Genomic DNA, 26,987 nt, shown 5'->3' on the forward strand with positions numbered 1-26,987 from the left:
TGTGCCATGAGGGGCGGGGTCTGTGCCATGAGGGGCGGGGTTTGTGCCATGAGGGGCGGGGTCTGTGCCATGAGGGGCGGGGTTTGTGCCATGAGGGGCGGGGTCTGTGCCATGAGGGGCGGGGTCTGTGTCATGAGCGGCGGGGTTTGTGCCATGAGGGGCGGGGTCTGTGCCATGAGGGGCGGGGTCTGTGCCATGGGGCGGGGTCTGTGCCATGAGGGGCGGGGTCTGTGCCATGAGGGGCGGGGGTTGTGCCATGAGGGGCGGGGTCTTTGCCATGAGGGGCGGGGTTTGTGCCATGAGGGGCGGGGGTTGCGCCGGGAGGGGCGGGGTTTGTGCCATGAGGGGCGGGGTTTGTGCCATGGGGGGCGGGGGGTGCGCCGGGAGGGGCGGGGTTTGCGGCGGAGCCGTGCGCGGTCCCGCCGGGTGTGACGTGATTCCGCACGCGCAGTGCGCGCGGCCGCGGCCAAGATGTCGGGCCCGGGGCTGGTGGCCGGGGACGTGGTGGTGGATGCGCTGCCCTACTTCGACCAAGGCTACGAGGCGCCGGGCGTGCGGGAGGCGGTGCGTGCGGGGCCGGGGAGGTGCCGGGTGTGGGGCCGGGGCGGCGGGCGGGCTGCCCGCCTGACGCCCCGTGTGCGTTAGGCCGCGGCGCTGGTGGAGGAGGAGACGCGGCGGTACCGGCCGACCAAGAACTACCTCAGCTACCTGCCCGCACACGACTACAGCGCCTTCGAGGTGAGCTGAGGGGGCCTGGCCGCTCCCACACCTCAGCCCAGCCCCAACTTGTACCCCGGCCCGGTGGCTCCCCGTACCCCGACCGGGCTCCCACGCCCCCATACCCGGCCCCCGTGCTCCCTAACCTGGCTGTGGCAGACCCTGCCTGTCCCCGTCCTTCCCCGCGTACCCCTCTCGTGTGTCCACCACTGTACTCCTCCCCACCCCGCACCCCTCTTGTGTCTCTCCGCCCATGCTCCGGCTCCGTCTCCCCCGTTACCCGCTTGTGTCCTCCCCCGTACTCTGCCTGTCCCCGTCCTCCCCACCATGCCCCGCTTGTGTCGCCCCCCGTTCCCCGCCTGTCCCTCAGCGCTGCTTTCCCCGCAGACCGAGATCATGCGGAACGAGTTCGAGCGCCTGGCGGCCCGGCAGCCCCTGGAGCTGCTCAGCATGAAGAGGTGAGTGGGGCCGGCCCGGCCGGTGCCCGGTGCCCCAGGTGCGCGGTGCCCGGTGCCCCAGGTGAGCCGTGCCCGTTGCAGGTACGAGCTGCCCGCTCCATCCTCCGGGCAGAAGAACGACATCACGGCGTGGCAGGAGTGTGTGAACAATTCCATGGCACAGCTGGAGCACCAGGCCGTGCGCATCGAGAACCTGGAGCTCATGTCCCAGCACGGCTGCAACGCCTGGAAGGTGTACAACGAGTAAGGCCTCAGCTGCTCTGCTGAACACAAAGTTCTGTGCTGAATTTCTATGTATTTCTTGTGTTTAAGTCTGGTGGAGATCTTTAGAACATAGCCTGGAATAGATGAACGCCTGTGAGAGAGCTGTGAGTGAAAGAGGAGGCTGATCTCAAAGCTGTCTCTGTGGCCAAGAAACAGCACGTGGTTTAATACATCCCAGTCTTGAATTTTGTGGGTCATTGCTGATTATAGTGGGTGTTAATTAAGGCTAGTGACAGCCTGTGAAAGAATAACTCAGTAGTGGAAATGAAGTTGACTTACTACAGACCCTAGGCTTAGCCTGGAGCCATAGTAAAGTTTAATAAAACTGCTGCAAAAGCCAAGAAAAGGTTGTAGAGTAGGGCTGCAGGAAGCACTGGGGATATTTCAGACAGAGAATGTTAATGTCCACTTTTGAGAAAGGTTGGCTGAGCCTTAGATAAAAGAGTAGGCCAGAGGAATGCAAAACTTAGAGAGAAGGCAGAGGGTTCCTGAGCTCAGGAGAAGGGAAGCAGGTAAAGGATTTGCTGGCTGGGACAGTGTGGGTTGCAGGGGCTTTGCTGAATCCTTAACTCTGAGAAGTTAAATGTCAGGTGAAGTGGGGCTGATTTAGCAGTTGTGTGTTTTTAATGCTTTGCTTGCATTCTGTCTTCAGACACCTGGTTCATATGATAGAACAAGCCCAGAAAGAGCTTCAGAAATTGAGGTGGGTCATTCTTATTTATGTTTCTGTACTGAAATTGGAAGTGAGCCTTTCTCTTCCTCAGGCTATACAAAGGAAGATGTATATGCTGGCTGCTGCCATGGTCACAGGGAAAAGACCCAGTAATAACAATGATTAAGAAATGTGACCCTGCCCTCCCCAATCAGTTACATTCATCATGTCTGTTCTACTCAAAATTCTGTGTTTGGTTTGTTTGAACCTCTGCTCTGGATTTGTGCAGTCCTCTCTGAAATGTAGTACTGCTTTCTTTTCACTACTGATAATCTCATGTGCAGTTGTCTCTGCAAAGACATCTTCCCTGATACTGGATTTGGCCTTTTACTTTTCTTTATTTCAGGGTTCTCTCTGAGCCCTGTGCTGGGATTTGTCCATCGGGATGTTGTCATTACAGTCCTGACTACACAAATGTTTTCTGGCAGTATTCCTAGGGATTGAGTGTACTGCAGGTATTAAAGAAATGAGGAAAAAAAACCCAAAACATCTTTTTCTCCCCAGGAAAAACATTCAAGACCTGAACTGGCAGCGGAAGAACATGCAGCTCACAGCTGGGGCTAAGCTGCGAGAGATGGAATCCACGTGAGTATTGGCATTTCTCTGTTAATCCTTCCACAGGTTTATCCTTTGCTTGAAACTTCCTTGAAATTCTTCTTCCTCTCAAAATTCAGTGATCCACTTGGCTGCTGTTGCTTTGCACAAAGTGTTTTAAAGTATTTGTAGTTGGGTTCCATGTTATATTTACCGAGGTTGAGTGAATCAACAGATGGGAACAGGGTGTATTTATTAGCTGCTTCAAATTGCCTAAATTGTCTTAAACTCTAATTCATCTCAATATTGGCAGTAAGTGGATGAATCTAGTACATTAAATTTTTTGTATTTTCAGGTTTAACAGGGTTAAAAATTGCTCCTTGTCACTTTGGTGTTCAAATGTCAGCTGAGGATTATTGTGTATTAAGAAAAATACTGCTTTATGTGGTGTCTCTGCTTTCTTTGGAGCAAGGGTTGTCTTTGATTTTAAATGAGAGGACTCTTACATAACACTTAAAGGCTCTTTTTATTTCTTTTCTCTTACAGGTGGGTCTCTCTTGTCAGTAAAAATTATGAGATTGAACGAACTATTGTGCAGCTGGAAAATGAAATTTCACAAATCAAGCAGCAGCATGGGGAAGCAAACAAGGAGAATATCCAGCAAGACTTCCAGTGACTTAATCCTGACTGTCTTAGTGCAGCATGTGTTAAAAACTACAAACCAGAGACTTTGGAGATGCTGTGTCTGTAGACACCTCTAGTTATAGTTGTGTGAGGTGGTAAAAGGGTATTTCCATTGGTTTTTTCCATGTTTTAAATTCTAGGAGGACGTGTGCTGGACTCAAAACATCCTATTTAAATGTATTATAGGCGCCATGGGATGTACTGTGAATTGTTTCACTTTTTATATACCTAAAGTAGGAGCTCTTAAAAAAGTTTCACGTTGTTGTGTTTTCCCCCACACCTTTAATAAATCTTGGTTTGCTATTTGTCTGGTCTCTGCTTCACGTGCAAAGCCCAGGAGCTGTGGAGGTGCCTGTGCCAGGTGGACCCCCTGAATCCCCTGTGGGGGCAGTGGGGGGAAATTGGTATGTGGGGTGGGGAAGTCTGTCCACAGCAGTGGGGCCGTGCAGTGCCCACAGCGAGGGCTCTGGTGCTGCCCGCTGCGCTGTTCCTCAGCCCAGCGCATTATTCCCGATCTTCCTCCTCCCACTGCCCTGTTCCCTGTCCCCATGCACTGACTCCCACCCAGCTGTACTGCTCCGTGTCCCGGTGCCCTTTTCCCTATCCCCCTGTGGCATTCCCCATCCTGCTGCTTGCTTTTTCCCATCTCGCTGCTCTGTTCACCATCCCAGTGTGTTATTCCCAATCCAGGTCTGCTGTTCCTTGTCCTGGTGCCCTGTTCTCCATCCTGGTCCGTTACTCCCCATCCCGATGCCCCGTTCCCCATCTTGGTGTGTCATTCCCTATCCTGATGAATTTTCCCCCTTCCTGCTCGGTTATTCCCCATGCTGCTGCTCTGTTCCCTATCCCAATGGGTTATTCCCCCTCCCGGTGCATTATTCCCCTTCCGGGTGCGTTATTCCCCTTCCTGCTGCGTTATTCGCCGCCCCCATGGGTTATTCCCAGCCCGTGTGTGTCATTTCCCGTCTGGAAGGGTTATTCCCCAGCCCCGGTGCGTTATTCCCCTTCCCGATGCGTTCTTTCCCTTCCCCATGGGTTATTCCAGCCCCTGTGCGTTATTTCCCGTCTGGAAGGGCTATTCCCCTTCCCAGTGAGTTAGTCCCAGTCCCGACTGGGGAATTCCCCAGGCCGCTGCGTTATTCCCTATCTCGATGGGTTATTCCCCTTCTCGGTGCGTTATTTCCCAGCCTGGTGCGTTATTCCCCGTACTGATGGGGTATTCCCTGTCCCGCTGGGGTATCTCCCGTCCCGGTGCGTTATTTCCCGTCCCGCTGGGGTATTTCCCGTCCCGGTGCGGTATTCCCCAGCCCGGTGCGGTATTCCCCGTCCCGGTGCGTTATTCCCCAGCCCGGTGTTCTGTTCCGTATTCCCGCTGCTCTGTTCCCTATTCCCGGTGTTCTGTTCCCTATTCCCGGTGCGTTATTCCCCAGCCCGATGCTCTGTTCCCTATTCCCGGTGTTCTGTTCCCTATTCCCGATGCTCTGTTCCCTATTCCCGGTGCGTTATTCCCCAGCCCGCTGCTCTGTTCCCTATTCCCGCTGCTCTGTTCCCTATTCCCGGTGCGTTATTCCCCAGCCCGATGCTCTGTTCCCTATTCCCGGTGTTCTGTTCCGTATTCCCACTGCTCTGTTCCCTATTCCCGCTGCTCTGTTCCCTATTCCCGGTGCGTTATTCCCCAGCCCGATGCTCTGTTCCCTATTCCCGCTGCTCTGTTCCCTATTCCCGATGCTCTGTTCCCTATTCCCGGTGTTCTGTTCCGTATTCCCACTGCTCTGTTCCCTATTCCCGCTGCTCTGTTCCCTATTCCCGGTGCGTTACTCCCCGCTCCCGTTCCCCGCTCCCGGCGCGCGTTCCCGGGGGGCGTGGCCAGCCCTGCCGCCACCGCCCATTGGCTGGGAGGCCGCCGCCGCCGCCCAATAGAATCTCACCCCTGGGCGCAGTGACCGCCCAGAGCCCCGGCCTCGTGACGTCACGGCCCGCCCTCCCGGCCGCCCCGTTGCCGCGGGAGCGCGCGCGCGTGCGCGGCGCCGGTCCCGCCCGGTCCCGCCCGGTGACGCGGTGACGCGGAGCGTGCGCGGAGCGGGGTCGGGTTCAAAGGAGGAAACATGGCGGAAAACAAAGGAGGCGGCGGCGGCGGGGACGCGGCCGCCGAGGCCGCGCCGGGCGGCGGCGGCGGCCTAGAGCTTCCCGCCGGCTCGCCGTCCGCCGCCGCGCCGCCCGAAGAGCGCGAGAGCCCCGGGGCGGCGGCGGCGGAGCGCGGCGGCGGCGAGGCCGAGGCCGAGGCGGCGGCGGGGCCCGGTGCGGCGGCGGGGCCCGGCCCCAGCCCGGTGCCGCCGCTGACGTCCGCGGCGCCGGGGCCGTTCTCGCTGCTGGACACGTGCGCGGTGTGCGCGCAGAGCCTGCAGAGCCGGCGGGAGGCCGAGCCCAAGCTGCTGCCCTGCCTGCACTCCTTCTGCCGCCGCTGCCTGCCCGAGCCCGAGCGCCAGCTCAGCGTGCCCGTGCCCGGCGGCGCCAACGGCGACGTGCAGCAAGGTGAGCGCGGGGCTGGCGGCTCCTCCCGGGACATCCCGCCGGGATCGCCTCCCCCGCCCCGGAGCGCGGGGCTTTCCCCGCCTCGCTCGGGCCCGTCCGGGAGCGCGGGGCTGCTGAGACACCGATCCCGCGGGTCCCGCCCGCCCGGTGCTGCGGGAGGGCAGGGGCGGCTGGAGCGCGGGGAGTTGCTGGGATTAGGAGTGTGGGTCGCGTCCTGCGGGTTTCCATCGCAGGAAGGAAGGACAGGGACTTGTTGGAGCGGGCACCGAGTTGATCAGAGGGATGGAGCAGCTCCGCTGTGAGGGAAGGCGGAGGGGATTGGGGTTGTTCGGCCTGGAGAAGAGAAGGCTCCGGGGAGACCCTAAAGCCTCTTCCAGTGCCTGAACGGGGTCTATAATATAAGTGGGGACAGAGTTCTTCGCAGCACCTGTTGCGGTAGGACAGGGGATAATGGTTTTAAACTGGAGGAGGATCTGTTTAGATTAAGTGTAAGAAAGAAGTGTTTTACCGTGAGAGTGTTAAAACACTGGAACAAGTTGCTCAGGGTGGTGGTGGAAATATTCAGCGTCAGACTGGATGAGGCTCTGAGCAACCTGGTCTCGTCAAAGATGTCCCTGCTCGTGACAGGGGAGTTGGACTAATGACTTTTAAAGGCCCTTTCCAACCCCAAATATTCTGTCATTCTCTCCGCTCTGTTTTGTTTTGGCTCTCAGGGGCGACACAGCAGAGGCGAGTGAGGAAGGGGGTGGGCGGCTTCTCGGTTTTGCAGCACTGGGGTAAAACGCGTCTAATTAAATTCAAATTCACTGTTGTTGCAGTATTACCTGCCCAAGTGGGAACGCTGTGTGCACTGCACCTGCTTTCCTGTGCACTGAGATAAAACCTTGCAGTGCTGTTTGTCAGCTGTGCCCGGGGGCTCTGCCTGTACATAACTTGTGCCAGGGAACAGGAGTACACTGCTCCTTCCACGTGTTCTTAGGAGAATCACAGCTTGGGGTTTATTTTCCTTTTATAATACATGTTCAGGGATGGAGTTGAAAAGCTTCTGGAGCTTTAGGGGAGTGACTCATGTGCTGTGGTGTACAGACCAAAGTAGGGCCCTGGTAAGTGGTTTTGCAGGTCCTAAATGGGCTCTATGGTCAGGGAGACCTTGTTTGGTGACATCTTTGCACTCAAGCCTTTCCTGTGTTCCCCAGTGAAGGAATTAACCTGGCTTGGTAGAGATTTTTTCATCCAGACTGTTCAGGAGTTGATCTAGGATGTGCTCTTAGCAAGTTTATTGGTTTTTAAAAGATGATGTATTAAATATAGTTTGACAATGCACTCAGTGGAGCACTCAGATGGCCTTGTGATCCATGTTTTTAAATTCCAGATTCTACATTTTGTGTTATATCATAGAGTGACAGAGTGATTTGTTTTGGAGGGGACTTTAAAGCTCATCCAATCCCACCCCTTGCCACGGGCAGGGACACCTTCCACTATCCCAGGGTGCTCCAAGCCCCGTCCAACCTGGCCTGGGACACTTCCAGGGATCTGGGGGCAGCTACAACTTCTCTGGGCACCCTGTGCCAGGGCCTCCCCACCCTCACAGGGCAGTGATATGCCAGTGAAATAGACAGAATTTGGGAAGCAGGGTTTATTTTATTAGCAATTAGCAGTATTATCCGAGTCCTGCTGTGTCTGTAGGATACAGGTGTGGGAACCACTGTGTGTAAACTGGAATATGACTTCTTGTTATACACATTTTAAGGATGCTTGTTGGTGTGCTTTGGTGTAGAAAGAGTTCATCTTTGGATTGTTGCAGTAAAAAGTTTTAGATGATGTGAGAAAGGTGCAGGGGACTGCAGCATCTTTCTTGTGAGGAGAAACTGCGGGGCTGGGGCTGGTTAGTCTGGAGAAGGAAAGGCTGAGAGGGGATCCCATCAATCTGTATGGATATTTCCAGGGTGGTGTCAGACTCTTTTCAGTGGTGCCCAGGGACAGGACAAGGAGCAATGGCCGTAAATTATAACACCAGAAGTTCCACCCCAGTGAGGAAGAAATTCATTCCACGGAGGGTGGCAGAGCACTGGAACAGCTGCCCAGGGAGTTGTGGAATCTCCCTCTCTGGACACATCCCAAACCCACCTGGACACATTCCTGTGTCTCCTGCTCCTGGTGATCTTGCCTTGGCAGGGGGTTGGACTGGGTGATCTGCAGAGGTCCCTTCCAAGCCCAGCTGTTCTGGGACTGTGGCAGTGTCCTGGTAGGGGCTGTGTGATGCAGCTGTGGTGGTACCTCAGCCTGCACGAACATGGGAACTGGCAGCAGCTCAGCTGAGGATGGGCCATGGACCAGCAGATGCATTTTGTGGGCAGCTGTCTGTGCACCTTGGGAGTAGAATCAGTTGAGTGGCACAGGAGATGGTAACCAGTAAATCAGATAGAAAATGGACATTCTGAGCCTCCAGAGGAGCACCGCAGTGCTTAGTCATGCAGGTTCCTTCCCTGTTTTGGTAGTCACAAAGTGTTACTTCCACTTCTGCTGCTTCTCAAGTCTCCTTCAGCACGAGCAGGTGCTTTTTCATGAAGGAAGAATTAAAGAGAAGTGGTACCTGTAGCTGTACCTGAGGCAGGTTACACTTTGCTGCAGGCTCTCACTGCTGGATCGTGTGCCTGCTATCTTTCAGCATCTCTTCACATAGATAAGACAATTACAAGTGATATTTTCCTGGTTGCTTTCTTAATTATTTTCAGAGTTTGCTCCTTGAGAGTTGTCAGGACTTAAAACAGTAGATATGTGTATTTATTGGGTAAAAACTGTGGGAACTGAGTGTGAGGTCGGTGCCCACAGAGCAGTTCTCTGAGTGACAGCACCTTTCTTAATGAAGCTCCCTCTGCCCTGCTGGAGAGAGCAGTGAGGATGCTGGAGACAGTGGTGTTGGGTCTGGATAAGCATCTCTCTTTCTACCAGGCTTCCACTCACTTCAGAGCCACTGCTAAAGAAGACAGAAGAATCATCTCAGTTCCTAAAAGTTTGAGAAACCCTGATTAAAGCTTAAAAGAATTATCTGAAGTTGTGGTTTGCTGTATTAGAAACAAGTACTTGGTGGGTTCATACCTGTTTTGCTGGTGAAAGAGGTTTATTTTGCTGTTGGTTATATTTATCTAGGGAAAAAATAGAATATTCTTATTTTATGTATTTAAAACATATACATTTGTTTAACATGAAAAGTAGCATCCCATATTCAGTTTAATGTCTTAATTGGTTATTGAAATGTGCATTTTATTTGGTGGATAGATGATTTCTTAGTGGTATTTCAGCTGTCCAGCTGGACTCCTCCTTTCAGGTTGAATAGGTTACAAGAAAATGCCTGTATGTATTTGTATCACAGTATTCTGAAAAAAAAAAAATCTTATTTCTAAGTTAGAGATTTGAGACTGTAACTGATACTGTAAAACAACTTTTCCTGCACCCATTGCTGCTCCTGCTCCTGGAGGAGAGGTCGTTCTGTGGTTTCACTGCCTGGATGAGATATTTACAATCTCTCTTAAGAAGATTATCTCAGCAGAGAGACTGTGGGGCTCTCCCAGCTCCTTGGGAATGTCACAGTTATGATTAGGCCAGAAAAGCAAACGAGCTGAAAAATCTCCACAGCTGCCTGTGTGTGTAAACTGAGGAACAGCACATTTACTACCCAGAGCTGTGATGATTCTTGGTACCATACACTGGTTTGATATGGTGAACTCAGCTCCCATGCCCCGTGTTGCTGTGTTGTATTAATCACACCTTAAGTTTCTTAATTTGTTTTTTTAATTTGCCGTGAAAGGGGGATATAAAAGGTCTGATGTGTATGAGAGTGTGACATGTCCCTAACACCGAGTTTGGTGCTAGTTACTGTGTTTTGAGTCTAGAAGAATAAAACTTCCTGCATCAAATAAGGCTGTTTAAGCTGTGTAAATGCAGCATCTTAAGTTTCTGTGGATGTGAGTAGATATCAGCTGAACTCTTTTGATTCTTTGCATTTCTCCTGTGTTAGTAAGTGAGGCTCATGAGTATGTGCTGGAGCCCAGCATGAGTCCTGGAAAATGGTCAGTTCATATTCTGGACTTACTAAAAATCTTACCGTGAAACTTAAATTTCAATCTAAATTAATAGTGCATTGGAAAATATTTCCATCTGAGAATATTAAGGCATGTGTTATTTTTATAAGAATTAGTATCTGTGGCAGCTGTAATTTTTTTTTGTTTGTTATTAAATCTAATGTATTGTCAGTTCAGTGTGTGATAATTGCCATATAATCAAGGATTGTTCAAAAAACAAAAAGCTGAGTTAGGAGTGGACCTTGAAAGCAGTTAATTTTTTAAATGTATTTTTATTCTGACAGATTTCAATCTGATTGTGTTGCTCCCTTGACCTGTGAGGGTTTGTTTCAAGGTCTAATCACTGAAATTAGAGCAGGAGTTTGATGTATGGCTGTGTAGAAACATGCTTGGACCCTTCCAGCACTGAGAGAAGTAAATATTATGCACATGGAGTAACTACTATTGATGTTCTCACCCAATAAATGGGACCTGGCAGAGATTCATTCCTGAGAGGGCTGATTCCCTCCCAAGTCTGAACCCAGAACGGAAGCTGGAGTTACTGGATTGCACAAGTGCTTGCAAATATTTCCTGAACTGGGAAGTTTCATTGTCGTTGTAACAATATAAACATCTGACAGGACTTTAATTATCTTACAGTCACTTAGTACTTTTGTGGGGGGAATCCGTCTGATACTGCAACCCAACCCAAGCCTGTGTGTGGAACCAGATGTCTCAAATGATGCTGCTTGCTCAACAGAAGTTGGGTTTTGGGAGGCTGATTGTCAGGGGATGATGTGATAGAGTTTTAGGCTTGTTCTAATTGATGTCTCACATGTATCAGCAGAATCTGAAGCCATTCTTCAACACAAATGTGGTTGGAGTGGAGCCTCACATGGGGTGGCAGGGCCAGGTGTGTCCGGCCCCACCCCTCGCCCAGAGCCGGTCTGGTGAGAGGAGGTGAGAGCAGGTTCCTCAGAGCCTTGTCCAGGTGTGTGGTGACTGTACCTGGATGAGCAGTGTTGGACCATCCTCCTTGGACCACCAGGAATAGAAACCTCCTTTATTCCTGCTTGCACTGCCCACCCCTTTGCTGTGCACCCCTGGCTCTGCCTCCTGCCCCTCAGGCAGTGCTGAGGTCTCTCCTCACACCGTGTGTGCTCCAGGCCTGACCATTTTGGTCACCACCGCTGGGTTTGCCCCAGTTTGTGAGTGTGTCCCATGCTGGGGAGCCCTGTAGTGGCCCAGTGTGGTGTGCTGGAGTGCTGAGCAGGAGGAGGGATGGCTGTCCTTGTCCTGCTAGTGCAGCCTGGGATGCATTGCTCTCTTTTGTGAAGGATGTGCTGTTGACTCCTGTTCAACTTGTTGTCCATAACACACTTGAGACATTTTATTTTAGGTTATTAAGTGAGGTCAGAGTTACTTCTTTATCCTTGTGTTTTTACAGTTTCTGTACTCTTGAATGTTATGAAGCAACTAAAGAGCTGCTAAAGATTTTTGTGCTACATGTCAGAGCTGATGTTAAAGGAGTTGGATCTTACGAAAATAGGAATTTTAGTATGCAGGTAGAGATGTTTAGGAACACAAGTGTTTGGGGTCAATGTTTGAATAAACTTTGAACTTATAAATATGAACTGCTAGAAAGACTCCCTACAATGTCCCAGTGGTGGAGAGGATCCATTGGGTGCTACCGAGGTGCAGAGTGATTTTTGGATTATGTACATCATGTGCATGCTGTGCCCTCCCTTGTTCACATCCATGATCTCATCAGATCCATGTGATCCTCATTCAGATCAATAACTCTCTTAATTATTCCATTGCTGCTTTTTGTTCTCTGTAAGGTGTCAGTGGGGTTGGGTTGGGCTGTGATGTGTTTATTTTAAGTTGACTGAAGTCAGCTTGGACTTGAAGCCAACAACTGAATGTGGAGCTTCTTTCAAAAGTTCCTTATTTTGCTTCAGCTCCTGTGGTGGTTTTAGCCAGTAGATGAGTTTCCACGGTTCCCCATGTGTTCCCCTTTCCTTCCAACCCACCTCCCCCTTTTCTAACCCCAGGGCTGGAGGCTCCCAGGAGGCTTCTGTAAGTGTTTGTAAACAAAAACTGAAAAACCAGATCAGAGGATAGTTGTAGGTGGGTTTGGTGGGGAAACAGGTTAATTCTTACTGGCTCCAGGAGCCCTGTTGTTCTAGAGCTGTCTGAAACATCTGAGGGAATTCCAGAAGGAAATGTCCAGAAGGGTGGGTAGGGAGCAAAGAGGATTCGGAAAATTCCAGGTTTTTTCCTGTGCAAAAGCAATGGGTATGAGTTGAACACACACAGATTCCTGAATATCAAGCTGGAGTGGGGACAGTAGCCAAAGACTTGACATGAGCTTTCACTGCAGAGTGTCTCTGTTTTGATCCTACAAGACTGGAAATACAGAGAATCAACCTTTCCCCTTCCGTCTCTGTAGCTCTCAAGCATCCTTGAAATTTGGGAGTATTTTAGTATTGTTAGAATTGATATATCAGCCTGGAGAATGCAATTCTGAGCAGGTTTTTAATATTTCTCTTATTGAAACTAGTTCAAGATGAAACCTGTTGAAAAAATCACCTGTTTAGAGATGCATTCAGAGGAACATAGTTGCCCTTGGGAAATTTTAAACTTAAATATGTAAAAGGTATTCACAGAGTTCTGAGTTAAAATTAAGAAAAATACTTGTGTTGCAGCTTTAGGTGTGAGTTGGGAGTGGTAGATTAAAAGCATTTTCCACTTGAAATCTGAAGGTTTTTGCAGTGTTCCGTAGTGATTTGCTGTAGGATTATGATGCTGGGTTTTTAGCAGCCTTTCTGTTTTTACAGAAACAAAATTACCTTTCCTCCTCAGTTTACTTCAGCGTTGTGCTTTCTGACATACTTTGATATCTGTGGTCTAGTTCAGTGTGCTTTATCTGCACCATAAGCAGTTAAAAGGATTACAGAGATGCTGCTCTCATTGGTGTTCTTAAAGTCTTTGACAAATCAGAAGGTCTAATGTGCAATGTAAGGAGATGTGCCTGCGTTGAACTGATGGTTCAACAAGCGTGGTAAATCTGTGTGCTGGCATCTCCCTGCTCGTTCAGGACCTTCTCCTGGGATGTTCTCTGGGCTGGTTTGGTGAGAGGTGCAGGTCCTGGCCTCGGCAGGGGCTGCCAGGAGAGCTGGAGCCTCCAGGAAGGTTCTTTTTGTGTCCTTGGTTTCACCGTCATGTCCTGCCTTGCAGTGACCTGGGTTCCCACTGGGGCAGGAGCAGCCCTTGCCAGGACAGGGATCATTCTTGGGATGTGGCCAACATTCCCATTTCCATCAGTGTGGGCTCTGTCCCACATCCCATCCGTGTGCTGGGGAGAGCTGCTCCCAGGGCAGGTTCCTGTGGTTCCTAGGGATCCGTCCCTGACCACATTCCTGTGTGTCTGTCAGTTCTTTGTGTTGGTCCTCAGCTCCTGAACGGCTCTGCCTGTCTCAGGAGACTCCGTGGGAGTGTGTCACAAGGAATCTGGGAATCTCCTTCCTCCCTGAATCACAGGCTGGGAAACTGGCAGGGAGGAATGGCTCAGGTGAGGAGATGAAACCCATCTCCCTTTGAGCAGGGTTGGCAATGCCAGGCAGGCTTTTCCTACCTGCTGGATTGGAGACTTGCAGTCCAAATTTCCAGGCAGGAAACTATTCCTGCTTCTCCCTTCAGTCAGCCTTAGGTAGTGTGAAAGGAAAAACAAAACTCCATTTAGGCTGAGTGTTGTGTGTAGCAGCAGATGGGGACAGGAAATGTGTATGATTGAAAATATTTTTGCTGTTCTGCAGAAGTGTGGGACCAAAAGCAGAGCCTGATCTGAACTGCATCATTAATTAGGAATAGGATGGAAGGGAAGGGAAAATTTGGTGCATGGAGCTGTGTCTGTGGAGTGCTGTGGAAGAGGGGTAATGAATATTTGTGCTCATGGTTGTTACAGGTCTTACACACTTAAGGTATGTGATAGAAGCAGCTGGAAAAATGGGCAGTGTGGGTCCTCTAAAGTACAACAAAAGAAGCTTGAAAGCCCACTCCTGTTATCTGCAGCTCTTGTAAAATAGTTCATCATTTCCTGTGGCCTTTGAGGTCCAAAGGATGATTCTTCCTGGATTTCTTCATGGAAGTACTGATATCCAAAGGAGCATCTGTGGGTGGCTGGTGAAGTTCGTAGGTTGCTTAACTGTTCTTTTTTCAGGACCTGGAGCATAGCTGTGTTCCTGTAGTTAATGCTGAGGGCAGGATTTTGGTGGCACTGGTCTGTAAGGCAGAAAGGAACTGCTGCACAAAGTGTTTCAGACCCTCAGTGCAGGCTTTCACATGGTGTGGTCAGAACTTCCTGAAAGAAACTTCCCCTTTCTCAGCTCTTTGCTTCAGTGCTGCTCTTGACCTCTGCAGCATCAATTTATGGCTGCAAAATAATATGAAGCTATCTCTGAGGACATAGGAAATCTTGATGGTAATAATTAGGATTGAGGGAGATCATAAACCAGCCTGACCTTCATAATTTGTATGAATGTCTTGTTCTAATTCAGCTGTGATTTAAAAAATGCGATTGATCTTTAAACAATAGTTTTTACTGTGTGCTAATGCTTGTTGGAAAGCAGAGCTACAGTGGGAATGTTTGTACCAGGAATAATGTGTTTGCTTTGTTTGGTGTAGAAAAACAATGTAATAACTTCTGCTGGAGTATAAATAGGATGATACTTTTATATTTACTTTTATTTTCTTATATAAGATTTTTTTTTGCATTGAAACTGACAGTGAAACATTGTTTTTCTCAGAGGTTATATAAACATTTGAACCTTAGTTTGTCCTAAAATACATTCTCACTAAATTTTTACAATAAACTTTGTTAGCTTACAAATTATCTCAAGTTTTGACAGGTAAGGATTTCTTTTTTTCTATGTAAATGCTGTTTCAGTGTGATTTTCTCTACTTTTCCCTCCTGCCTCATAAAATTAGCCGCATCTATATCTTTTCAGCACATTTGGTTTCTAGTGCAAATGGTGCTGCAGTAATTTGTTTTATATTAGATTAAAAGACCAGGATATGAGATGTTTAGTGGCTCATATATTACTGGAAAGCTACTGTTGGAAATAAAGGGTGTTGAGATGTGAAAAAGGAGTGTAATGTGCTAAACAAGAATTGCAGGGCCTTACCTTTGGGTTGTGGTCTCTTGAGGTGTGTGCAGAACACTGGGGGCACTTTGTGTGCAAGTTTTATTTGAATGTGGAGGTGCAAAAATTGGATGTTGCACTGTGAGAGCAGCACCAGAGGCTGCCCATTCCCTGTGTCCTCTCTGACAGGGGAAGTGGACAAGGTGGAATTACCCCTGGACAGAATCCAGCCTGTGGGCTGTCACTTGGATCAAAACGCTTGATTTTATTCAAGCTTTCATTGGTTTGGCTACTTTAAAACCAACCCAACAGTTGCCTTAGAGGAAGGGGTTTGCATCTGTAGAATTTGACTTGCTGTTGTCTGGAGATTATAGATCTTGAGCTTCGTCTGGTTTGTTGTTTTCTTGGAATATTTTGTTTGTTTGACCCAAGACCACTAAAACTCGAGTTTAGGTTTGGTTTGGATGGAGTAGTTTTAATGGTAAATACCTGAAATGTTTTTCTGTAAGTATATACACATCAGCTGGTATTCCCTAAAGAATTTTGTCTGTCAGTTGTAAGAAAACCTCAAAGTTCTGCATATGGGGAAGGTTTCAGTGTGTGTGTGTGAAAGCTCTTGTACTGTAGCTGCTGCAGTACTGGTTATTTTTCACATCCTGCTCTTGAGATGTGTTTGGTTTGGTGAGACAGGGAGTTCTTAGTTGGATTATTGTTGCTCTGCAGTGTTGCTCTCCTGTGTTCTGAAGCCATCGTTAATTTTAGCACTTGAAAAAATTAATGCTACTCCACTACTAATGTAATTAATCTTCCTGAAATAAGTCCTACTGTCCTAATTGAATATCCACAAAGGAGCTGAGCATCATTTAATTACACTTCTCAAAGTTGTTTCAGAGTATAAAAATACCCAATGGCTTGGAAAGCTTCTTGAAGATTATATTCTCAATAAACTGTATAGGAATTTGATTTAAGATCAAATGACACTTCTGTGAAGTGTGAGCCACTACCTAAGTTATAAATAGGTTTTCAAACCTTTATGGGGGTTGTTCATAGACATCTTTAAATGTCAGTTTGGTTCATGTAGTAGCTTCTTTGCAGCCCTGCTGAGGATTTAAAACTAATTTAGTGATTACAAAGGATAACAAAGCAGGATGCTGGTATTTTATTGCTTCATCTGCCTCCCTGGCCTCATGGAAATAGTTTATATTAGAAATTTTCCTGTGTTGTAGTTGGGAGAACACTGGGACATGCTACTGCCGTGGCATTTTCAGGAACATCTCGGAAGTCACCCCAGCTATCTGGGCACACCCCTCCTAATGCTTGTCTTGAGACAGGCTGGACCACAGGCTGTTCTAAAAAATAATTAACGAGTGCCTTGACTTTTGTAATCTAAAATGAGCAGGTCAAAAAATGAAATATTTGCTTAGGGGCAACAAATGCCTTGGCTAAAAATACATATTGTTAGGTGAAGAAATAAGTAGGAAAAACTGAGTATGATGTAGAAATTGTCACAACTGGGTGAGGGATCCTTTCCTGTAGAGGCTTGCGGGGGTTTTTTGGGTTTAGTTGAGGGAGTGTTATTTTGGGGTGAAATCTGTTCTGCACCCATAATGGCTGGTTTTTAATGACAGTGTCAACCGTGGCATTCTTCACCCAGGTGAAATGAGGAGTGTGTTTTGTGCTTCTGGGCACGTTGATTTGTGAGTTTTGTCGCCCTAAAAGCCTGTGGAATGTTGTGTTTTGCAGTGGGGGTGATCCGGTGCCCGATCTGCCGCCAGGAGTGCCGGCAGATCGACCTGGTGGACAACTACTTTGTGAAGGACACCTCAGAGACACCCAGCAGCTCGGACGAGAAGTCAGAACAGGTAGAACCATCCTGCCTGCCCCAGCCTCTGCTCTCTGGGGCAGTCAGTGCTCCCCAGGATGATGCTGATGGCTTTTCCTCAACCTTCCTCTGATTTCTGGCCCTGTCAGTGCTCCCCAGGATGATTCTGGTGGCTTTTCCCCAACCCTTTCTGCTCTCTGGCCCTGTCAGTGCTCCCCAGGATGATTCTGGTAGCTTTTCCCTAACCCTTTCTGCTCTCTGGGGCAGTCAGTGCTCCCCAGGATGATGCTGGTGGCTTTTCCCCAACTCATTTCTGCTCTCTGGCCCTGTCACTGATCCCCAGGATGATGCTGATGTCTTTTCCTCAACCCTCCTCTGATTTCTGGCCCTGTCAGTGTTCCCCAGGATGATGCTGATGTCTTTTCCTCAACCCTCCTCTGATTTCTGGCCCTGTCAGTGTTCCCCAGGATGATTCTGGTGGCTTTTCCCCAACCCTCCTCTGATTTCTGGCCCTGTCAGTGCTCCCCAGGATGATTCTGGTAGCATTTCCCCAACCCTCCTCTGATTTCTGGCCCTGTCAGTGCTCCCCAGGATGATGCTGATGTCTTTTCCTCAACCCTCCTCTGATTTCTGGCCCTGTCAGTGCTCCCCAGGATGATGCTGATGTCTTTTCCTCAACCTTCCTCTGATTTCTGGCCCTGTCAGTGCTCCCCAGGATGATGCTGATGTCTTTTCCTCAACCTTCCTCTGATTTCTGGCCCTGTCAGTGCTCCCCAGGATGATGCTGGTGGCTTTTCCCCAACCCTTTCTGCTCTCTGGCACTGTCAGTGCTCCCCAGGATGATGCTGGTGGCTTTTCCCCAACCCTCCTCTGATTTCTGGCCCTGTCAGTGCTCCCCAGGATGATGCTGATGTCTTTTCCTCAACCCTCCTCTGATTTCTGGCCCTGTCAGTGCTCCCCAGGGTGATTCTGGTGGCTTTTCCCCAACTCGTTTCTGCTCTCTGGCCCTGTCAGTGCTCCCCAGGATGATGCTGATGTCTTTTCCCCAACCCTCCTGTGATTTCTGGCCCTGTCAGTGCTCCCCAGGATGATGCTGATGTCTTTTCCTCAACCCTCCTCTGATTTCTGGCCCTGTCAGTGCTCCCCAGGGTGATTCTGGTGGCTTTTCCCCAACTCGTTTCTGCTCTCTGGCCCTGTCAGTGCTCCCCAGGATGATGCTGATGTCTTTTCCCCAACCCTCCTGTGATTTCTGGCCCTGTCAGTGCTCCCCAGGACGATTCTGGTGGCTTTCCCCCTGCAGGTGTGTACCAGCTGCGAGGACAACGCCAGTGCTGTGGGTTTCTGTGTGGAGTGTGGGGAGTGGCTGTGTAAGACCTGCATAGAAGCTCACCAGCGAGTAAAGTTTACTAAAGATCACATGATCAGGAAAAAAGAGGATGTGTCATCAGGTGAGTGTTGGGTCAGGTGACTTTGTCCTGCCTGTTCTGAGAGCCTTTTCCTATGTTAAAAGAGAGGGGGAGGATGATGGAGGTAACAACCAGCTGTGTGTTTCTCCCCCCAGTATTTGGGAAAAGTTCAGTAAAATGTTACCAGAGCAAAATTAGTAGCTCTAAATGGAAAAACTAAATTTTAGTAAATTTTATACTGCTTTGTGCAGTTTGATGTCCAGTGCCTTTGGAAATGATTTAGATCCATTCTTAATAGTCTACTTAGTAAAACAAGTAACTAAATGGAATCTGGAGAGCAGTGACATATTGATAATCTTATCCATTGTCCAAGGAAATTAAATTGCACATTTTGCTGTATTTTGTTATGAGGAGCAAGTATAGTCCTCCCTGTAGAAAAGTATGTATATATAAATTTATAGCTGCCTTAAATATATGATGTTACTTTGTATTGATATTGCTGAGTAAATGTAGAATTTGAATCTATTTTAGGTTTAATCTCTCAGTGAGCAAAATTGAAACATGTGAAGTGTGTGTAGGGTTTGTTTAGATGTGCAGCTTTATTAGAAGTAAATTCTTAAACTGTTGTTTGATCATATATCATTTGTAGCCTTTTGAGGTAATGTGGAAAATCATCTCAGAACAGGTCCAGGGTATCTGGATTTTAGCTTAGAAAATTTTACTTGTAAATGAGTTAAAAGTTCTAATTTAAAGACCTGTAGGTTCTCCACAGTCTGGATGTGTCTGAAGAATGATCATTCTGAGGAAGAGAGATCTCAACACTTTGCTCTCTCTTTCCATTTAGAGTGGATTAAGACCTTCATAATTGTTTTGTTGTATCCTTTCAAAGGAACAAACACTACTTTTCTTTCTGAAAAAAGTTTAATGGCTTAAAAGTTTGCTGTTGAGCTTAGTTCTTTTAGACAAGGATCTTATTTCATTTGCTCTGTCAAAGGTTTCTCTTTATGTCGTAATGAGTATTTTCAATAAATATTACCCATTCAAGATTAAACATATTAAGCCTCATAGATGAGAAACCTTCAAGTTGAATCAAATTATAGGGACCAAGAAAGAATTACTGATGTGTTTACAAGGAATGCTAAATTGTGACTCTCAATGTGATATTTCAGCTCAGCTTCCCCTTTGATACCTGCTGGGAAGGGGCTGAAAAATGACTGTTCCACCAAAATAAACTTTCTATCAGAAATATTATTTCTTGTGATTTTGGGGAAGGGCTGGTCATTGTCTTTTTTTCTTCTTAGACTCAAAGATGTGCCCTGGAGACTTTAAATTTCTCTCAGGGAGTGGCAGCTGTAGGTTCATCAGCTCCTTCTTTACAATAACTTGCATGATATAACCGGCTTCAGAAACATTGGAGAGTGAGGAAAATGTTCATGTTTTAAACCCTACCTGCTGTATCTTCCAAAGGCTGCTTTCCTCTTTGCTAAGCTCAAAATATCTTCAGAACACTGTGCAGCACTTTTTTAGCAAACCCAGAACTGGTTTTTGACATTATTTGTTATTTGCTTCAGTGGAAAATCTAAGCAGTTCAGGAGGGGTTTAAATAACTCTTAACACAGGCAACATTTGCTTTGCAGTTCCCCCTTCAGTTGTGTTTGACTAAATGAGGTGTGTAAGGGTTTGGAGGGATAGCCAAGAAAACCCATGGGGTAAAAAGTAAAAAGGTTTGCAAGGTTTGACCCATCCTTCAGCGTGTCAAGGTGAAATTGTATGGAATTAAATCTTTATAAACACATAATACAGCATGCTGGTGTTCGTGTGCAGTCTTACAGGGCCTTTTGGGTGCTTGTGAGAAAAGAGGAATTCCTCCTTCTCCTTGAATGAATGAAGGGAAAACAGCTATGAACCACTGGCACTGTAAATCACAGAATCATTAGGGTTGGGAAAGACCTCTGAGATCATCAAGTCCAACCCCTGACCTGACATATTCACAGTAACTTTAGCTTGAGAACAGATCTGGAGGTGCCTTTGCAAGTCCTTGGTTGTTACTGGAAGTTAGTTGTTTTGCTCTTCAGATTGTCTAAATTTTATTTTAAAATGCACAAATGGTTTATTTTTAAAAACAGAGGCCGTGGGAGCATCTGGTCAACGTCCTGTTTTCTGCCCTGTCCACAAACAAGAGCAGTTAAAACTTTTCTGTGAAACCTGTGACAGGCTGACATGCAGAGACTGTCAGTTACTGGAACACAAAGAACACAGGTACAAATATTCCCATGTCTTAACTCCTGTGCTGTGCTGTCTCAGAGCATGAAGTGGCATTGATGTGAACCAGTTGTGTTGGAAATTCTGCTGCATTCACTCCTTGTTGGACTGAAACCATCCCTTGCAAAGGAGAACCTGTGTGGAGTGATGGGAACTTCATCAGTTGGTTGAGCTCTGTCAAGTCTCTTAAGATCAGATCCAAACCAACACGGGCTGAGGAGGTTTGGTGGGATTCAGGTGTTAATTTGCCTGGCAGTTCCCAGTGCTGTCACTCCGTTCAGGACTTGAATGGAAATTCCTGCAGCCCTGAACACCTGGTGCTGTAAAAGAAGCAAAAGTGATAGAGTGAGTCATGGGTGAGGTAATTTTCTGAAAGGGCATATTTGATTGTGCAACAGTCTTTAGGGGAATTTTGTAAAGGAAAGTCTAAATTTTGCCTCTTGTATTAATGTATTCTTCTAGTGCAGAGGGGAAAAGTGGTTTGGGTGTCGTTGGTTGAAAGTTGCCTCATTCCAGGTAAAAAGAAATGCTGGGTTTGTCTCTGCTAGAAAAAGAGTTGGAACTCCTTTAAGACACATTCCAACCTCCTGCTCTTTAGCAGCTCTGTCATGTAGTTGTTGAATGTCTGAACAAATATTTTTCAGTGTTATAGTGGAGAATCTGGGGATAATACATATTTATCAACCACTGCACCACTGCTTTTCCTAGCCAGGCTGCAGGTAACTCTTCTCTGTAAAGGTGCAATATTGAATTTAGTGCTGTTTTTCTCAGAATAATGATTATTCTCAGACTGCTACAGCAGCCTATGGAGAACTTTTACTTTTGAAATTAGTATTATTAAAATATTAAGAACCTCAAATATTCCTGCTCTGTTCTTTCATAGGCTTGGTCATAAATATCCTGGATGACTCCCTTGTCACAAAGGCTGCTCTCCTGGGATATATTCACTAACTTGTTCTAGTTGGTTTCTTTGCATCTGTTTTGTGCATGTTTCTAATGGATTAACATGGATCTTGTCCTACTTACCTGTGCTCTTCCAGAAGGAGAATTCTTTGCTATTAACTGCTTTTTTTTTTGCAGAATATTCTTTCCATATGGTTCTATGTGCAGGTGTGAATTACAGGTGATTAAGGCACTGCTTTGTCTGCCTGAAGTACAGCTGAGATTTTATGGAGAATCATGCCAAATGGAAAAAGAATTTATTTTAATCCCCTGTTTTCTTCTTACCTGAAATCTTGATAGTTTACACCAAAGGAAGGCGATTGACCATTTCAGTAGCACCGTGGTCCAGTGTTCATAGTTTCAATCATAGAATTCCAGGATGGTTTGGGGTTGGAAGGGACCTTAAAGATATCCAGTTCTACCCCTTGCCATGGGCAGAGATTGCTGGGGATTCTGTAGAAAGCTGACAATTCTTTTAGCAGCCTGATGCTGTGTGATTCCTCTAATTTGGGCACTTTTCAGTCCACACACTTGGGAAGCTGGAAGTACAATATTGGAAAAAAGAAAAGTATTTTGGCTGTAGCAAGAGCTGCAGCAGAATTTTAGCAGTACAAGCTGAATGTAGATTTTTCATTTCTCCTTCATGTGCAAATATGATTTTGAACTTAATGGAAATAATTTCAGAAAATCAGCAGCTCCCAAACATTCCACATTTTGCTGTCTTTAGGCTTTAGGAATGCTACTTTTTTTGTATTATAGTATCTAAAATCTTGTGCTGCTGTCTGTCTGCAAGAACTTTAGACTGTTTTTAGGAAAAGCAAAATTCCAACACTCAGACTTGAAGAATCTGAACTCTTGAGGTTCAGATTTGTCTGTTGCTGGTACAAACTGAATTAACAGGAGCAGAGTTTTGTTGTGAATGATGTTCTTTGTCTGAGTCCCTGTTACCATGATTGTGAGTCATTTAAATTAAAAAAACAGTGTTGCTGTAAGTTTGGTGACAATGCAGGCAGTCTTTTCCTGTTGGATTGTTCTAGATTTTGACAGAGGACAACACTATCTTTTTCATTTTCTGTGGGAGATGGTGTAAGTTGCTTCTAGTGCAGCTTACAGGATGCTTCATTGATTGTAGGAATTTTCTGTCAGTTTGAATATTGGGAAAACATTGCCAAGATGTTCTGGGACCTTATGTGTTCCTTGTTGTTAACAAATTATATTTCAGAAGCATGAAGTTTATTTATTGCAAGGACAGGACTTAGCAAGTGACTGCTAGAAATCCTGGGTTTTGAGCAGTTGATCAGAAAAGATGGAAACTTGTGCAGGTGCTTGATTGAGAGGCATTTTGCTTCTGTTGCACTGATAATTCCAATATATTAGGAAAAGGCACCTAATCCTGTTATTTTCCCTCAGTGTTGGTGCTCACCCTCTTTTCAGATGAAGTGGGGGAAGGTACCTTTGGTAGCAGCTGTTTAGTTGAAGAGCTTGGAAGGGAATGTTCTTCACTTGGAAGTATCAGAGGTGGAAAAAACACAAAGTTTTTTAATAGGAACATTTTCTTCAGATTAAACTAATGCAGTCAGATATGAGCAGCATAATCTCAGCTGGAAAACTGGGGAATTTGGCACAGTTTAGGGGGTTGGTTTTTGGTACCTTTTAAGGTGTGTTTAAGCTCTTGGTGCATTTTCCTCATCAAACTGAGGTTCCTGGTTTCTCCTTGAGCTGTCCCAAAGCCTGGTATCCTGGGATCCCTGCTTGGTTGGAATTGATAATTTCCCACAGAGGTTCAGTCTCCTGGACAGTAGCAAAGGACTTTATCAGCACTTAGACATTTTGCACACTGGTCAGAGTATGCAGAGTCTGGTTTTTCTCTCAGTGTTTTGTCACATTTTTTCAAAATTTCATGGCTTTCCACCTGAACTGGGAGCCCTGAGTTCCAGCCCACTGCTCCCTGGTAATCAATGTCTTCTCTTGCATGTTGAAAAGGTACCAGTTCCTGGAAGAAGCTTTTCAGAACCAGAAGGGTGCAATTGAGAACCTGTTGGCCAAACTTCTTGAGAAGAAGAATTATGTAAATTTTGCAGCTGCCCAAGTTCAAAATAGGTGAGTTCCCCAGAATGATCAGCTATTACACTGTGTTTTTAATGAATCACAGTAAGATGAATGATGGGACCAGAATAACACATTGGAGTTAATTCTATATCTTAATTACTTTTCATAATGTTTCTTTTCCCCCCTACAAGACTGTGCATCTCTTGGAAGTTGTTACAAGAAACGAATATGAAAGGTTATCTTTTGTGGCAACTTTGAATAGAACCAAAGATGTGGCACATTTATTACACTTTGGGGATGGGGGAGTAAAAAAAGGAATACAAAAGGCAAGGAAACCCATCCTATGGTTTCTTCTAAGTTAGCTCTAGGCGACAGAAGCGTTGAAATATTAAAGTATTTTTATGTTTCTTATGAAGGCCTCTGATAACTGTGTGACAAAAACTTGGTGTGAATTTCAATAGGAAATTGTGGTTGGTTGTGGGGTTTTGATTGGGTTTTTTTTTCGGTAGCCTCATTTAAGATTTCCAGGCTTACCTGAAATTCAACGTCACGTTAAATACTGAATATAGAGGCAGAGGGAGCACGTGGTCCCTGCTGGCTTTTCACCCACTTGGGTGACGTGGTTGTGCTGCAGCTCAGGGAATTCCACCGTGGTTCTTGGTGGTTTTGTGAGCCTCCTGCAGCTTTTAGGTCATTTGCAAAATGACACATCAGCTGGGGGTGGAAAGTACGAGGGCAGGAGGATGTGCACCAAAGATAGAAAGAGAAGTTCTGATGCAAATTTTTAACTCCTTGTGGTGCCATCTACATTGAAAAAAAAAAAAAAAAAAGCAGTGTAAGGGAAGAAGAATGTACAGCATGGCAGAGGCAAATGTTTGAAGAGGGAAGCAATGAAAATTGGTATTTTTATGTGCTGATTTTTCCATGGAAGTCTTTGAAAGGTCCCAAAACACAACACCATTGTGAAGCATAGAAGTTTTACACGCTTGAAGAGACAGAAACACAGCACATGGGAAATAATTAAACTGAAAACTCAAGGAATGTCACAGAACATTCTCTGATAAGAATTCCAGGCCAGGAATGGGTGATGCAGATACGAATAACACATTGTAGTGGTGGGGGGTTTTTGCCCAAGAGTTTCTGGTTTCAGTGAATTCAGTGAATTTCTGCAGCATGGGATTGAATGTGTTAAGATCTTTGTGCTGAGCCAAATGGCTGGTGCAGGTGAGACAATTCATTCCACTGCTTTGTTGGCTTGTAGGACACAGAATCCATCATCCTAAAAACTTCAGGGAATGGGGAGAAAATAAAAAGGTATTACAATCTTGTTGTCAGTGTTGGCAGATGGTACAGAATTGCCATCATCTGTGATCATGGAGCATAAAAGTGTTGAAGGAACAGCTCTGCTGGAATAATTGTTGGGTGCCAAAGCCAAGGGTGGATTCCACAGACTTAATGAAGGGTTGGTTGGGTGTTTTTTGGAGTAGGAGACCAGGTTGTGCTGTCATGAAAAACCATGTGTATCCAAAGTACCTTAAAGGGCTTTGACCCCAGCAGTGTTCATCATCAGACAGTGAGTGTGTTGGTCCTGTGGCTGAATGGCATCAGATCCTTGATCTAGCAGCAAAAAAGCTCTTTAAAAAAGGACAACTTAAGTCTTTACGTTGGCTCATGGCAAAGAATTCTGCTGCAATGTGATCTTGTTAGATTAAGGCAGTATAGGAACAAATAAACTGAGAACTTCCATGAGATTAAGAAACGCTGTATTTCAAATTCTGTGGACAGAGCTCAGGATGATTTGCTTGAGTCTGAAGAAGCTGAAAATGCATGAAAACTGAGGAAAAATGGCAGTGATGAAGAGGGTATAAAAATCTGACAGGCAGTAGTAATAAAGCTCAAGAGAATAATCTAGACTAATATCAAGCAAATCATTAATGAAAATTTTATGTCTTTATTGTGTATCAATTACAGGTCTGTAATAACTTTTTGTTACAATTACTTTGCAATTCAGGGTTGATTTCTGGTTAATATAAATTGTCTTAAAAGTTTGAAGCATCAGATATAAAATTTTCATAGTGAGAGACACAATATGGATATAAATATATAAATGTACATACAGACACGCGTGGTTGTGGCTGGTTAATTCTCTGTATAAAGTGTGTAAACTACAAGGGCTTTCATATTATTTGAAGTAAAACAAGTTATGAATTTGTATTTGCCAGTGAAGTGTAAAGTGACTGACAATCCATTGGTTTTATTGATTTTTTTTTTTAGGATAAAAGAAGTAAATGAAACCAACAAACGAGTAGAACAGGAAATCAAAGTGGCTATATTCACCCTCATCAATGAAATCAATAAAAAGGGAAAATCTCTCCTACAGCACCTTGAGGTACACTTAAAATAAAAAGTAATGGTGGTGTTGAGCTTCCAGTCCCCTACTGAGGACCCACGTTTGAAAATGGTTTGTTTGCTGTGGCTGCAGGTGTTGTAGTACTGATATTGCCTCTGAGTGGTGTGGTGGAGTTAAATCTCCTGTTTCTCCTCTCAGTAGAGCTCGTGGCTCCTTCAGTTTTGTGTCTATGCCTTGTATTCAAAATTGGGCTCATTGTAAAGGAGTGTCTGAAAAATCTCCTCTTCACATTCTGTTTGCCATATTTCTGTATAACATAATTCTCAGGTGTGTGCCATTTAATAATTTCCTCAAGTAGCTTTTTAAGGTTTGTGTAAGAACAGACAGGGCAGTCTCATGTATTTGTGCATGAAGGTGTAATGCTGGTATTTAAAGTTCTATAGTACAGCGTAATAAAGGAGACCATGAGTTCAAGCATCCTTTCCAGACTGCACATTGTGAATATCTGACTTCTATTAAAATCCATGAAAATTTAACTCACTATGACCTGTTTTATCTGAAGAGAGGAAATCCATTGCAAGAAGTTAGTTCAGTGCACATGGCCAGCCTGCCGTGACACGAAAAATATAAGATCAAATGAATCACAATAGATTTTTCCTGATTAAGGAACAATTATTTGTCAAGGAAGTCAAAAGTTCCTGGAAGAAAAGAGTAGCTTGATCATGAGTAAAAAAAATAATTTAAAATTACATGAATTTTGGCTTTTCTTGTTTACCTAGCATTTGTTAAAGTTTTCTTGGGACGTTTTCCTTTTGATCTGAAACCTGACAGCAGTTTGCATTTTCCTCCTAAATCTGAAAGCCCCATTGTAATAAAGTTTCTGTTTCTTTGCAGAATGTAACAAAGGAGAGACAGATGAAGTTAATCCAGCAGCAGAATGACATCACTGGTCTGTCACGACAAGTGAAGCACGTGATGAACTTCACTAATTGGGCGATCGCGAGTGGCAGCAGCACTGCCCTGCTCTACAGCAAACGGCTGGTGAGGGCA

The 26,987-nt window shown here is 46.1% G+C and overlaps 2 protein-coding genes across 2 annotated transcripts in view; both read left to right on the forward strand.

Moving 5' to 3' along the window:
* The first annotated feature begins 424 nt into the window (after positions 1-424).
* On the forward strand, positions 425-3,672 carry BCAS2 (BCAS2 pre-mRNA processing factor). The gene is made up of 7 exons (XM_068995670.1): positions 425-564; positions 646-738; positions 1,105-1,175; positions 1,257-1,418; positions 2,092-2,142; positions 2,656-2,736; positions 3,232-3,672. Exons 1-7 carry the CDS (start codon positions 472-474, stop codon positions 3,359-3,361), a joined length of 681 nt encoding a protein of 226 aa, XP_068851771.1. The 5' UTR covers positions 425-471; the 3' UTR covers positions 3,362-3,672.
* Positions 3,673-5,474: 1,802 nt separating this feature from the next.
* The window catches only part of TRIM33 (tripartite motif containing 33), a 38,508-nt gene continuing 16,995 nt past the window's right edge, over positions 5,475-26,987 (forward strand). The window contains exons 1-7 of the mRNA XM_068995652.1: positions 5,475-5,901; positions 16,850-16,968; positions 18,229-18,376; positions 20,461-20,593; positions 23,522-23,638; positions 25,862-25,976; positions 26,832-26,978. Coding sequence (XP_068851753.1) covers positions 5,475-5,901; positions 16,850-16,968; positions 18,229-18,376; positions 20,461-20,593; positions 23,522-23,638; positions 25,862-25,976; positions 26,832-26,978 — 1,206 coding nt within the window. The remainder of the gene's footprint in view (positions 5,902-16,849; positions 16,969-18,228; positions 18,377-20,460; positions 20,594-23,521; positions 23,639-25,861; positions 25,977-26,831; positions 26,979-26,987) is intronic.

Source organism: Aphelocoma coerulescens, chromosome 26 (genome assembly GCF_041296385.1).
Source record: "Aphelocoma coerulescens isolate FSJ_1873_10779 chromosome 26, UR_Acoe_1.0, whole genome shotgun sequence".
NCBI lineage: Eukaryota > Metazoa > Chordata > Aves > Passeriformes > Corvidae > Aphelocoma > Aphelocoma coerulescens.

What these genes read in the sequence shown, in the direction of transcription:
- BCAS2 (XM_068995670.1), top strand. Translation starts at nt 472, where the DNA reads ATGTCGGGCCCGGGGCTGGTGGCCGGGGACGTGGTGGTGGATGCGCTG. An exon ending in CGCCGGGCGTGCGGGAGGCG is followed by an intron (nt 565 to 645) that starts GTGCGTGCGGGG and finishes CGTGTGCGTTAG; the next exon opens with GCCGCGGCGCTGGTGGAGGA. An exon ending in ACGACTACAGCGCCTTCGAG is followed by an intron (nt 739 to 1,104) that starts GTGAGCTGAGGG and finishes CTTTCCCCGCAG; the next exon opens with ACCGAGATCATGCGGAACGA.